At 43.8% G+C, this 13688-nt stretch overlaps 4 protein-coding genes across 4 annotated transcripts; 1 reads left to right on the top strand and 3 right to left on the bottom strand.

Annotated features, from left to right (window-relative positions):
* The first annotated feature begins 362 nt into the window (after positions 1-362).
* EAF02_010142 (uncharacterized protein) lies at positions 363-2550 on the top strand. Its single transcript, XM_038906190.1, has 5 exons — positions 363-429; positions 483-819; positions 927-1093; positions 1220-2001; positions 2059-2550. Exons 2-5 carry the CDS (start codon positions 605-607, stop codon positions 2236-2238), a joined length of 1344 nt encoding a protein of 447 aa, XP_038753917.1. The 5' UTR covers positions 363-429; positions 483-604; the 3' UTR covers positions 2239-2550.
* Positions 2551-2867: 317 nt separating this feature from the next.
* On the bottom strand, positions 2868-4882 carry EAF02_010141 (uncharacterized protein; the record flags this gene model as incomplete). Its single annotated transcript, XM_038906189.1, has 2 exons — positions 2868-4655; positions 4745-4882. 2 exons carry the CDS (start codon positions 4880-4882, stop codon positions 2868-2870), a joined length of 1926 nt encoding a protein of 641 aa, XP_038753916.1.
* Positions 4883-5275: 393 nt separating this feature from the next.
* On the bottom strand, positions 5276-9129 carry EAF02_010140 (uncharacterized protein). The gene is made up of 5 exons (XM_038906188.1): positions 8846-9129; positions 8641-8767; positions 6378-8430; positions 6224-6323; positions 5276-6173 (listed from the first exon to the last, which is right to left on the bottom strand). Exons 2-5 carry the CDS (start codon positions 8655-8657, stop codon positions 5764-5766), a joined length of 2580 nt encoding a protein of 859 aa, XP_038753915.1. The 5' UTR covers positions 8658-8767; positions 8846-9129; the 3' UTR covers positions 5276-5763.
* Positions 9130-10844: 1715 nt separating this feature from the next.
* EAF02_010139 (uncharacterized protein) lies at positions 10845-13532 on the bottom strand. The gene is made up of 4 exons (XM_038906187.1): positions 13208-13532; positions 12669-13052; positions 11525-12622; positions 10845-11475 (listed from the first exon to the last, which is right to left on the bottom strand). Exons 1-4 carry the CDS (start codon positions 13460-13462, stop codon positions 11080-11082), a joined length of 2133 nt encoding a protein of 710 aa, XP_038753914.1. The 5' UTR covers positions 13463-13532; the 3' UTR covers positions 10845-11079.
* Positions 13533-13688: the final 156 nt, after the last annotated feature.

Below are 13688 nucleotides of genomic sequence, written 5' to 3'. Positions count from 1 at the left end.
AAGGTGTGATTATCGTGGAATCTAGATCGAGACTTTACGAAATGCGAGGGTGATCAACTAGACTTTACGAGATGCTAGGGTGATCAACGAAGGTAACATTGTCTCGTTGTTCAGTATTTATTCAGAGTGCATATGCGTTAGGGTTAGTGAGAAATGGACTTCGGAAAGCCTATGCACGATGGTTACTGGAATGGGCGTTGTTGCCGATGCTGGTCATGAGCTGAGTCAGATATAGTTTGACGGACCCTGCAGTGGGAAAATCTTCAAATAGGTGCATGAAGTAAATGATTTTTGCCGTTTTGTATGTAATCACCGAGGTTGTTGAATCGTCCGCTTCTATTTCCTTTGAATCTTTTCTCCTTCTGACTTGCCTGTCTGATTGTGAATATCGGTTGTTTGACTACAAACACCTTTTCGAGGAACTGCTAGGTGAGTTGGACCATTCTTCTGGAACGTTCAGAAATACTGATTTGAAATCAAAGATTCATCTATTCACCTGCGTCATAGAAGAATTCTTATAATCAAGTGAATCAGATCAGTATACCTACCTACCTATACATTCTAGTGATCGAGTGGCACTATTTCCTCAACCGACTTCATCAAAATGACCGAGAAGGAAGAATTCGAAGTCTATCCAGAAGCTCTGAATGAAGCCGAGGAGGATATCATCAAGCCCGAGACCATCAAAGAGAGAAGCCTAAGAGTGCTTTCCCGAACGAAGAGTGCAGCGAGCTGGAAAGATCCAGGTCCTCCTCCCGATGGCGGAGTTGTCGCGTGGACGCAAGTCTTGGTCGGACATTTGATCATTATGAATACCTGGTAGGTTCTAGTCTTTCGTCTCCGTGATTTACTCCTTTAATTCCTCAAAGAGTTTGAGCGTACTTCATGTCATTCGAAAACCTATGATTATGCTGACTATAGTCTAGGGGTTTCATCAACTCGTTTGGTGTCTTTCAGGAGTACTATATCGATTTTCTTGGTCGTTCTCCCTCGGATGTATCGTGGATCGGGAGTGTCCAGGTATTTCTGGTATTCTTTATTGGAACATTTACTGGTCGTCTTACCGATGCTGGGTACTTTCGTCCAGTCTTTTGTGAGTAACAGATTTTTTTCCCTTGCTCTACTTTATCTCTAGCATGTAATATTTTCTCGTTATTCGCTAGAGTCGAACTACCTCGAGGCTTGCTCTAAATGAAAGCACGACGCTAATTCTATATAGTGGTCGGGACTGTACTTAGCGTGATAGGCATGTTTATGGCCTCCCTATCAACACAGTACTGGCAATTATTCCTCGCTCAGGGAATCTGCTGTGGTCTCGGCAATGGGTGTCTATTCTGTCCAGCGCTCTCAGTTGCATCCACATACTTCTCAAAGAATAAGATGTTAGCCGTCGGCATTTGTGCATGTGGTAGTGCTACAGGAGGCTTAATCTTCCCCGTCATGTTTCAACAACTAATCACACCTCTTGGCTATGGATGGACCATGAGAATCTTTGGTTTTTTCACTACAGGCTGTTTGACGATCTGTAACATATTAGCGAAACCGAGACTTCCACCTCGTAGAACAGGTCCTATCATTGAACTCGCTGCCTTCAGAGAAGCATCCTACACCTTGTTTGCGATAGGAATGTTCTTGGTATTTTGGGGTGTCTATTTCGCTTTCTACTACTTGAGCTCGTTCGGGGTCGACATCATCAATATACCCCAAAAAGAATCATTCAACATGTTTCTCATCCTCAACGGTGTTGGCATTCTAGGACGCACCGTTCCCGCGTATTTTGCAGATCGCTATACAGGACCCATGAACATTCTCCTCATGGTCACCGTCGCCTGTATCATATGTGCGTATGCAATGATTGGAGTTACAACTCGAGGAGGTCTCTACGCATGGGCAGTGGTCTATGGAGTTGTTGGGAATGCTCTTCAAATGATGTTTCCAGCAACATTGAGTAGCCTGACAACGGATTTGAAGAAAGCGGGAGTGAGAATGGGAATGATTTTTGTGAGTACCTCATCCACATATTTGAGTAAAAATGAGAAGGAAAACTGACTTCGCTAGACGATCGTGAGTTTCGCGGTGCTGACAGGTCCTCCCATCGCTGGTCTTTTAATCACAAGAGATAGCGGTCGCTATCTATATGCTCAGCTCTTCGCAGCATCGTCTCTGCTCGTAGGATTCTTTTTCCTCTGTGCAGCTAGATTTGTGGTTACGGGAAAAGTCTTGCTTTACAAGATTTAGGCTAAAGGTATCAAACATGACGCGATCACGCGATATCACACGAGATTATGACGATCCAGTATGATTAATCGGAAACAAAGACTATTTAAATCAATACAGGCACGTCTAAGAGATAGATGGCATTAAGAATCGCGCTCAAGATCAACCGTTCTTCACCTACAACCAACTAGGTGCATACAGCAGCACTTCTGCCATTTACAACAATCTGAATCATCAGATAGGAGCATTGAACATAACCTATAGAAAAGTTATGAGGTGTCATCGTAGAAAAAAAAAATTCTTAGATGGTTTCCCCAGATCGATCTCAGTCGGGAAAATTTCGTATGTAGTTATTATTAAATATGAGAGAAATGAAATATATGTGTCTCGTAGTTTACATTCATCCCATCTACCGTATCTCATAACGTCTCTGTAATCGCGCCATGACGTACCACAAACCACATTGAATAAATAAGAAGAAAGGTAAGAAGTTGCTCACAATTTCGCCAGCCAGCATCTAATATCTAACATCCAACATCCAATACATCACGGACCTATCATACAACGTCTTTCCAAATCATCTTCAGTCTTTCGTCCTTTCATACTATCAATTTCCACTTCTCGCAATCGCTCCTTCTTGAAAACTTCTCTTATCTCGCGGCCTGCACAACAGCCGCTCCGACCAAACCTCCCAATTCACCAAAAACGACCCCCTTGAAAATCGCTTCTCCCATCTCTTCAGCCCAATGTCCCGCATCCTTCAATTTTCTCTTCCAATTTTCTTTTTGCGGGGCCGTCAATTCATCCCATGATTTGCCTTCATGTTTTTCCTCGTCGTGAAGAACTGCTTTTATAGATGAAGAAAGTTCTGGCGACGTAATATCGGGGGATACGTCTTGGGTTTCAAAGTCTGGGACAGGAGGTCCGTGGTGGAGGTAGATCTTAGAAGGAGCGGAATTAGGGGAGGGGGAGCGGAGGGACGCGAAGAAGTCTGGGGTAGAGGCGGAGGGTGTACCCGACAGGCTTGTGGAGATCGGAGCGGAGGAGATGTGTGTATTGAGTGCGTGATAATTAGACGGAAACGTGTATGGTTTCCCAATTGCCTCCTGTAAGGGTACCGGTAGATACTTTGCGGCGCCTAAATGAGGTTCCACAACCCCCCTGATCTCCAATACACTTTGCGTTAGGATTGCTGCTAACAACGCTAGAAGCATAGAGAAGATGATTCCGAAAGAGTAAATTGCTTTGCTTGAAGGGAGAGCGACGACATAACGAGGTGTGCTTGATTGGCCTCTTTTAACAGATAAAGGAACGGGGAATAGTGGGAGGGTGTGGACGATAACGGTATTACTGATACCTGTACTAGCGAGTTTGAGGTGCTGAGGAGGAGTGCTTGCAGTAATAGATTGGGTGGGAGGTGTAAAGGTTGAGAATGTAATTCCTGTAATTACTCCAGGGTGAACATTCTTGAATTTTCGGAAAGGTTTGATAGGTGTGACGAGGTAGTTATTTACTTCGTGTTGGAGATCAACCTTGAAGAGGGAAATGGAAATATCGTGGCCAGCGACCGCAATCACGAATTGAGTGTAGCCTTGCTCTCCATCGGGAGTTGATGGTGGTGTAAGGTTGACAACTGCTAGCCCAGTAGCCTTCTTAACACTGGATGGGAGTCTGTGTGATTGCGCGATTCTGCACTGTCCTTTACCACTGGGTGGTAATCTGAGAATCTGTAGTACTACACCTCCTTGGCTATGGATGTTCGTGAGCATGATGATGAAATCCTTTGTTAACCATCTCATCGATCTGAAAGACGGTATCGTAACTGGCTCCCCACTTCTTGAAGCAGGTGTGATATACACACACTCAGGTTCTGCCCCATCATCTATTGAGCCAAGCTTTTTAACATATATATCTTGCTCATCGGCGTACGCGAAGAGATAATCATCTTTGCCGGTTTGTATGAAATCCATGTCAACAATTTCCTTCGCCAACTTTATAGCACTCCTCGAAGTAGGTGGTCCATTTTGCGCAGGTTGAAAAAGTACTATTTCAGAATCCTTCGCAAACCCGGTCGCAATCGCACCCCATTGTGCTTGTCCTGCATAAGGTCGCGATAATCGAATGGCCCTTTGGTATAAATCCCTCTCGACATTGGTAAATAATGGGCATCTCAAAACCTCGGATAGTTTGCTCGTTATCGCAGCAGGCTCTGTAGCCTTTCCCTTTCCTTTTGAAACCGGGCTTATCCCAATAACTCGAAAGTGCGCATTCGTCCCTCTAGCCAAGTCCGCCGGACTGGAATTTACTCCGGCGAATATTAAGGTTGTATCTCCTTGAGTTTGGCCGACTGCAAGACTGGCGACATTGTCTTCTTCTTTACTCAGGTCTAGCTCGGCAATCTCAGCAAGCTCGTTCGGATTTGAAGTGTCCAAAAGGGTCTAGAAAGTATAGCGATTAGCACATACATGAGAGGAAATCAGTTTCCAATATGAACCTCTCTCTCAAGAAGACATATTCTCAGACTCACAATCTTGTTTTCCACACCTGATCTTCCTGCACCTCCGCCCCCACCAACTACTAGTCGTGAGGAATCTATCGGATCAAAGTCGCAAGCATACAATGGATATGGCAAGGTCAATTTTGCAGACGGTATTAAAGGCGCCATCTTTTGAAATCGACTTTGAAACGTTTAAGATGATTTGTGTGAAGAAATCCCCAATATTGTGCAATAGAACTGACGTTCTTAACTTAAATTGTTGGGCAGCGTCTTGCGAGGCTAGGTATACCGGTGACGAGGCCAGATCTGTCAGGCTGACCGAGGCTAGACTAGATAGGACACTAGTAAGGTTATCCGTGGACCTACGCACCTAGTAGTTCTAGAAGCTTTCTGGGGGGTCAAGATTCGGGATGTCCGTTTTTATGCTTTTACATTCTCTCTCCAGGATTCATATTATACAAGTGAGTAGGTAGTAATTCCGGTATCAGAACAAAACACACATGGATTAGTAGTAGCATCACACTTTCTTCATAATCACAATCATTACAGTATCTGTTATATTTTTAACTTTTCTTATTTCTCTTCAAATAATCTACCTGACGCCTATTACTGCCCTTTCCGGCCATCTTCTCGTAAAGTATATCCTCGTTTTGAGGCCTACTTTCGAAAAATCCCCAAGGTACCTAGCTATCCACAAACTGGAAGATCATCGAGAAGCCAAAGTAGGTAAAAGCAGAACGTGAAGTTTGTTCCTTTTGGTCCAGCTTTTATATGCCTCCAGATATGTCATTGACATGCGACCACGATTATTCAGATCTTAGATATGTCGCGCAAAGTAAACAGAATGTGAAACTCCCAGAAACTCCGGGCATTCATGCTGTTGGTATAGTATAGGTACCACACAATATAACCCACGATGTAACCTGCGTTATGTCGCAAAATAAAATTAAATCAGCTTTAACTGCTTCCAAATACGAACTCGAAATGCCACCAATTGCTCGCTTTTCGTAAACGTTCTATCATTAACTCTCGTAAAGTTTTTTGGTTGTTTATTTGGCGTTCTTTCGGAAATGTAGGAGGTTAGCTAAGCTAGCAGTATCACAACCGTGCTTCAAGAAGTCGTGCATCAGCAGTTCATCTGCAGATGCTCTGCTTCTAATGTCGACACAAAGACAGACGGACAAGAAAGCCTTGAGTTCTTTACTGAGCTTTTCAGGCTTCTTGAGACGAGGGGTGCCATTTGTGGCAATCAAGTATAGAGCTTTAAGAGGCTCCTCGTTGAGATATGGGGGTTCAGATTCAATCATCTCAATAGCCATGATACCAAGAGACCAAATATCAACCTTTGGTCCGTATTCCTTTTGCTTGACAACTTCAGGAGCCATCCAGTAAGGAGTACCAACCATGGTGGCGCGCTTGGATTTAGATTCGGTGAGTTTGGCGCAGAATCCGAAATCGGCTACAAGCACGTTAGTACAAAGAAATATTAATCATTTTGGATGAACTTACTGATCTTGACATTACCACGTGCATCGAGCAGAACATTGTCACTCTTAATATCACGATGGATAATGCTTTGTGCATGAAGATGCTCGAGTCCACGGCAAGTCTATCAAAAAGTTAGTACAGATACACAGAACAGATTATCGGATTTGAAGTATACCTCGAGGCAAATGGTGGAAATTTGGTCTTCAGTAATGTTCGAGTTGTTGTCAATAACGTCGGTCAAGGCACCTCCCTCCATATACTCCATAACTACCCAGAGTTCGGTATAGTTGTTTCTCAAGAAAGCATCGAGGAAATTGACAATGTTGCGATGCTTGCTATCCTTCATAACCATGATCTCGTTTACAATCAGCTCCTTTCTCGGTTGGTGAGCCAAATCCATTTGTTTAATTGCGACCTGAGCTTTGCTGCCTTGTTGACGCAGCACTTCACGAGCAACGGGAGATGCTGGGTTTTCTTTGACCTTCGCAACATATACAGAGCCTGAAGCACCTTGTCCAATTTTCTTCTGCTTGGAGTAAGAAAGGTTGGGGTCATCCTTGGAAACAGCTTCCTTTAATTTAGCCATAACCTCGTTCTCCGACATGGTTGACATCCTAACATCCTTTGTGCGCTCAGAAGCGGCTGGTTTAGCGGTAAGAGCAGCTTCCGCAGCTTTGACCGCATCGTTTTGTTGGGCGCCATTAGCAGCTGGTTTTGGTGCGACATTAAGTGGCTTGACGTTGTTGACTGGGGCAGGCAACCTAGACGGTGGTTGTTGTTGCTGAACTGGTCGCTGCTGCTGGGATGCACTTGCGGCTTGGCCATTTTGATATCGAGGATCTTGTCTCTCGGGTCCATTTTGGTCTCTCACAGAAGAAGAGCTTTGCTGAGTGGTAAGTGGTGGTCTGGCTGGACCATTCGAAGTTGGCGCAGACGGAGCTTGTCTCTGGGCTGGTCTTTGAGCAGCGGTTTGTTGTCCTTGCTGCGGACGAGGGGCAGAAGGTGCCACCCTAGTCGGGTTGTAGCGGTCTTGGGATGGACTGCTCGAATAACCACCGCCACCAATCTCCTGTTTGGCCATTGGCGTGCGAGTTTGAGGAATTGATGCGTTATAATTTTCCATATCCAGTCGGTTCTGTTCGGCGATCTCAAATTCTCGCTGTCTTTGCGCAGCCAGTTGCATCTGTCTCTGTTCCTCACGTTGATCAGGAGTAACATAGTTCGATGCCATTTGTTGCATTTGATTGCGCTGCTGACTTTGCTCTGGTGGTGTGGGTCTTCTTGGTTGTTGCTGCGGCTGCTGCTGTGGCGAACCGTAACCATTGTTGCTTGGCTGCTGTTGGGGTTGAAGAGGCCTGGGAGGTGCGATAGAATTACCTGGCATATAACCAAGTTGCTTGTTTTGATTTGGAGCGACAGATGGTGTAGGTGTCAAACTCGAAAATTGCTGGGGATTTTGTTGACGCTTGGTGATGTCAGAGTAAAATTCCAGAACTTCAAAAACAGCCTGGGGGTTTCTCTCATAATCTTCCTTGGTAATAGCTGAAGAGTTCAACAATTTTGACCACTCTGCAGGCAATCCGACAAACTCTCCAGTATTGGGATCGAAACCGACATGGACAGAATGACTGAAATTAGTTGGGTTGCTGACACCGCCCATTCCAGGGCAACGGGCATAGATGAAGTCAATCCATTCGTACAAATCGTCATCACTCTTCACTTTGATCTGGAGAGTCCTCCCAGTACTGTCATCATCTCCTGGGTTGTTTGATGAGCCGTTCATGGTTCTCCTGATTTCGAAGATAGTTCCCGCGGCCTCAACTCTTGAAACTCCGAGAACATCCTTGAGTACAATTTGATAGGCAACTTTACCACCTTCAGTCTTATGAAAATCGAGTGCCTCCTTTCGGAGGATAAGCCACTTATTCTTCCAAGGGCTGATGAAGTTCTTGCCTTCCTTGACTGAAGCCCATCCCTCCTTGATCACTGCGACTCCTCCTTGTCCATCCATATTGGTCTGTTGTCGAGCTAAAGGAAGAGAGACGGTCGAGCCAGAGTATGTCGATGTGGCGGTTCTGGCGATTGGAGAATTGATGCTTAACTGGGAAATGTTAGGGGCAGACACATTTCCTGGAATATTCGCGGTAGTAGGAGTGTAATTTAGTCGAGGGCCAGCAGGAGGTCGAGGCGCGGGTCCCGGGTTCATGAATTGACCTGGTGTGTAAATGCTGATAAATTATTCATTAGCTTTATTCTTGTATGGATCCACAAAGGAAGTAAGTGAAGACAATCATCCAACAGCAGCTACAAAACATATAAAAGGTCCTTGAAAGGGCAAATGAGATTTGTCCAAACCAAAACTCGGATATACATGGAGAGTTTGAATTGTTCCAACCAACTGCTCTGTGCAAATGAACAAGAAATGAGAAATTACATACCTATTTTGTGAAGCCATCTTGATGGGAAGGCAGAATTACAACTTAAAGAACAATGTATGCAAGATTCCGAAAGGGAACAAGCAGATCGAAAGCCGCGGGGTATCGTTGAAAGAGAAGACAAAAATGACTGTATTCATAAATATTAGCATTTAATTATTACTCTTTGAATGAAGAAAGTATAAAAAAGTGCAATGCAATCACATACAAAGTAAAGGCTGGGCTGGAGTGAGTAAGAACTCCACCTGATCTATTCGTTATAGACAGTTGGAGAATCGAGGTTGTTCAAGGTCGCGAACCAGGGGATCAACAAAGACCGAGTTGCCGTCGCACAACAACGTCCAGCGTTTCTTTTCTTGTAATATTGAAATGTGGTGAATGGAGCTTTCAGTATATTATATGGATTTAAGTGTTGCAGTATTATGTTGTCAATGTTGACAAGACAACTTTGTTATAAGAGGGAGAAATTTCCTTTTGGATGCAGTTGTTCAATGTATTGAAAGTGATTGAGATCTACTTGGGCAGGTTTTAGGAATCGAGTTTGTAGTAGCGCCTTTTGTTCAAGCGGTAACTACAGGACGCTAATGAGACCCCCATACCCTTACCCGTGCACCCTTTTAAGAGGCCGAATCCTTTCACTAAATTCACCAAAGGTCCCTTCACATTCACCAAAGAGTAGGTAGTAAGAGTAGCTGGAGGTAGGAGAGTTCACGGATGAATGCATGCATGCTCTAGAGAATTCAGATGCATTTATTAATAATTCACCAAGAGAGAGTGAGTGTATGGATAAGGAAAGGGTAGTAGAATAATGTGGTGTGTGAAAGAGTGACAAGTGCACTGTATTTCTGTCCTGTCTACCTGTTGTAAGTGTGCTCTGTCTCAAAGATATCTGGGTAATTATCTATCTATCTTTCCATTTTGTAAGTCTGGCGAATACCTACCCGGGAGTCCTTGGAAATTTGATTGGAGCTACCTACAAGGAGAGAGAGAGACGGGTAGTCACTTATTGTATGTTTTAGCATGAAATATCTTACTGAACATAGTATTGATACATACCTATCTGAAGGTAATACGAAGAAGATATTGCATCTCACGAAAGTATTACTACAAACACACACACACACACACACACACACACACACACACACACACACACACACACACAAAGTCATGCCGAGAAGATGATTTCTTCCTATCAAGCCTCCCTCCTGCCTATCTTACTTCTTCCTTAGCCTATTGGGGATCAATCATTAGAAAAGTCCTAGAGGCTGACTAGGAAGAAAAGAAACGAACTTTGACTCAGGGATGAACTGAACGATCCATCAAAGTTAAGACTCAGGACTACGAGCTACCTTAGATACTCTTTAGCTGAGAGCATAGCATCATCATAGGCTATGATTCTATGATTGGCAGTACCCAACTAAGCTTGCCAAGTTTCTAACCACTACCAGTGCATATCTAGGTATGTTATCTGGACAATTTGATATCTTGATCAAGTGAGAAGCAGGTAGAGTCAGTTGTTTATTTTAGACCACCTAGTACTGTTTCATAGGTTCATAGATTAGTTGATTGACACAAACAAAAAGCTATTTACGAGTTGTCAAAGCCCCTAAACATGAACTTTCAAACTCTCGAAAGAATTTATAAAACAATTCAACGGCAACGGCAACGTCTCCTACAAAATTGATTGCAAAAATTCCCAGTTTTTCTCTCACGCAGACGCTTTGTACGTGAATTGAAATGTGCATTGGTCTCTTGAAGTAAAGCAAAGCCCCCTCTGATATTCCTCCTAAGCGCCACCCTTACCGAGCCTGCTAATCAAATGAGCATCCTTTGTTTCGAAAATTAGTGTCATAGGTACTAGGTATTACAAGTTCGTGTTTCCAAATGAACGGATCTTGTAACAGATTTAAACCCTCGCACGGTTTAGCAATTTCTTGGGCTATGTATTTCCGGTTTCGATGAAGTCAAATGTTTATGATCATCCCCAAGAGGGAACTGGTCACTTCTACGGGGTGTTTCTTTCTTACATGTGTGTTTCCCCCCTCTTTCTAAATGCACCTAACAACCGTGGAATTTCTAGAAGCGAAAAAGAAGGATGATGGAAGCTCACGCATTGATCTTCCACATTTTGAAGTTACTTATTATGTAGGACGAGGATCTTGTTAAAACATATGCTTTCTCGTATCAATTAGAAGTCGTTCCTACGATCGGGAATATTTATAAAAAAATTAAAAAAAATTAAAAAAAAAGTCCGTTAGACGTTAATGAATTGTTATTTTTATCATTTGGCGCGATATAATATCACAAATTCATAATCTATGTGTGACATCGAATTCTCCGAACTCCTCAAGGATTAACCAGTAGGTGTTTACAGGATCTCCACATGCCTATCTGATAATATGTGATGAACATTTCGCGAATTCTAGACATTTCTGTGTCTTAACGAGTAGGAAGATCAGCCTCTTGACCCTCGAAGATTGGCAGTTCTTTCTCTATATCTGCCCAAACCTTGGTGCCGTCAACCAACTCTTTGATAGCCGCCAGGATCTTCTCCTGGGATGCACGGACTTGCTTGGTGGAATCTCTATCTCTCAAAGTGAATGTACTATCGTTAACACTTTGGAAGTCGACAGTGATGCCCAGAGGAGTACCAAGTTCATCGTTTCGGCTATAACGCTTGCCAATGGATGCCGAAGAGTCATCAATACGGCTAGAAATACCCATGGATCGAAGTTTATATGAGATTTGCTTCAGGAAGGGCTTGAAACTCTCATGAGAAGAGAGGGGAACGAGCAGTACTTTAGTAGGAGCAACAATTGGTGGGAATGAGAGGACCTATATCTCGTTAGTCGCTACAAATGCATGAAAATGAACGATCACTTACACCACGTGCTTCATCGCCACCTTCGCTACCACGGGTCCAGTAGTTGTGCTCCATCAAGGCGTACAAAATTCTACCGATACCAAATGAAGGCTCAATTACGTTTGGAGTATATTCTCTGGTGTTTTCAACCCGGGTTCGGAGCTCAATCTTGATAAGATCAGCACCAACTTCCGCTTTACCATCAGCGATGCCATCGACCTCAATGATAATCTTTCCATTGTCTTTGAGCTCCTTTGCAAGAGATTCTAGCTTTTCTTGCGACAGAGCTTCAATAGCAGCCTCAACAGCCTTACCGTCCTTCTTGAATTTGGGGCCGAACTTCTTCTTATCAAGATCAACTTGCCACTCCTCGACGCTAATTGGAGTATCTAATCTTTGACGGACCATCAAAGCCGCACCAGTCTTCTTTGCGTGTACGCTGAGATCGTAAGCGCTTCTGTCAGCACAACCAACACACTCAACCCAACCAGAGCTGGTATGCAACTCGGCATCCCAGCAATCTGCAGCATAATGAGCCATCTCATTGGCCATGTGCTGTCTGAATCTAACTTTGGATTGATCAACCCCAATCTTTGCAAGGAAGAGCTGAATTCGTGCCAAAAAGTAGCCAAGGGTCTCGTTGTCGACAGTGCCATTTTCGACGGCCTTGCCGATAGCCATTTTTTCAACATCAGTTTTACCGGCTAATTGAGTATGGCGATTCAACAAAACAAGCTCTACATCTTTGACGTCGTTGAAACGTTCATGCTTCTTGCCGCCTTCGGGGTCGACAAAATGTTCAATCTCAGCCATCAAGAACTCTCGAACTCTCAATAAACCACCACGAGGAGAGATTTCATTCCTGTATGACTTGCCAATGGAAGCAGAAGCAAATGGCATTTGTTGTTGATTGTACTCGAGAAGCTTGGCGAAGTTGAGAAATTGACCTTGGGCAGTTTCTGGGCGTAAATAACCTGGTGTGTTACTGCTTGGGCCAATTGCAGTCTGGAACATAAGGTTGAAAGCTACTGGTGCGGAAGGCTCCATGCCAGTTTCTGGGTTCTTCATTTCGTACTTTTTGATCAATTGACCAAGTTCTTCTCCATTGTAATTATCAATCTAAAAAGTCAATATTCATACTTGTAATGTCATTAAATGGACGTACCTTGGCCAAAATCTCCTCATATTCTTGAACAACTGTATCATCGAGTTTCACAGCTTCAATTCCCTTAGTCTTCTTCTTCTTCTTCTTTTTTGATGGGTCCTCCTCTTCTTCGACAACTTTGACACCTCTAGCTTCCTTGTCACCTCTCAACCTCGACTCAAGTATGTCTTCAACAAAATGATCCGCTCGCATGATATCGCCGTTCTTGGGGTCTTTGCACATCCAATCTGCAAACTTCTCAACATGACCACTAGTTTGGAGAACTTCAGCTGGAGTCAATGCTGTGCAGTCCAGTTCCAACATATCTTCTTCCAAGACGAAATGTTTGCGCCATAAGTCAATAACGTTCGCCTGCAAGGCGCAACCGGGAGGACCATAATCATACTACGTGAGAAGTCAGTAATTGCCCAGAAAACGACTTCCTAGAATCGACTAAGTGTCTGAAGTTTTATGGTGAAGTAAAAGGGTTGTAGAAGTCGAAACATGCAGAAGGTATTGGACATGGGGAGCATTGTATGAAAGACTTGTTGCTTGCTTACAAGACCAGCGACTCCATTATAGATTTCGAAAGAGGGAGTGTAGAACATGCGCCGCCTCAACATAGAATCGAGGACTTGACGATCAAGGGGCTGACCCTTAAGGGTGGTAGTGGTCGACATTATTTTGTCCTTCTTTCGTGTTGGTGTTTGGTATTTATGGTGGGGTGTAGTAGCAGTAAAGGTTCGAAATATGAGCTGTGGGTTTAGTTTTGGTTTGACAACAATATTTCTTGTAAGGCTACAAAAAGATCGCATTCACCGAAGACTCATCCAACGATAGGTATGAGTCAAAGAAAGTCTGGGGAACTTTTCAAAGCTTTGCGATTTATCAAGGTCGTGGGAATTTCTTTTTGTGTGACTCGTCGCGAGGGGGACAGCCTTGTAGATCCATCCACCAATCGGGAAGAAGCGGCCGCATACCGATACCAGCTAAAATAATTTTTGGATTTCCTCTTCGGTTTTTCTAGACATCCTCTCCTCT

Source organism: Botrytis sinoallii, assembly GCF_014898435.1.
Source record: "Botrytis sinoallii strain Bc 23 chromosome Unknown BSIN_024, whole genome shotgun sequence".
NCBI lineage: Eukaryota > Fungi > Ascomycota > Leotiomycetes > Helotiales > Sclerotiniaceae > Botrytis > Botrytis sinoallii.
Note: the sequence above shows the minus strand (reverse complement) of the source record. Positions and strands in the feature narration are given on the sequence as shown.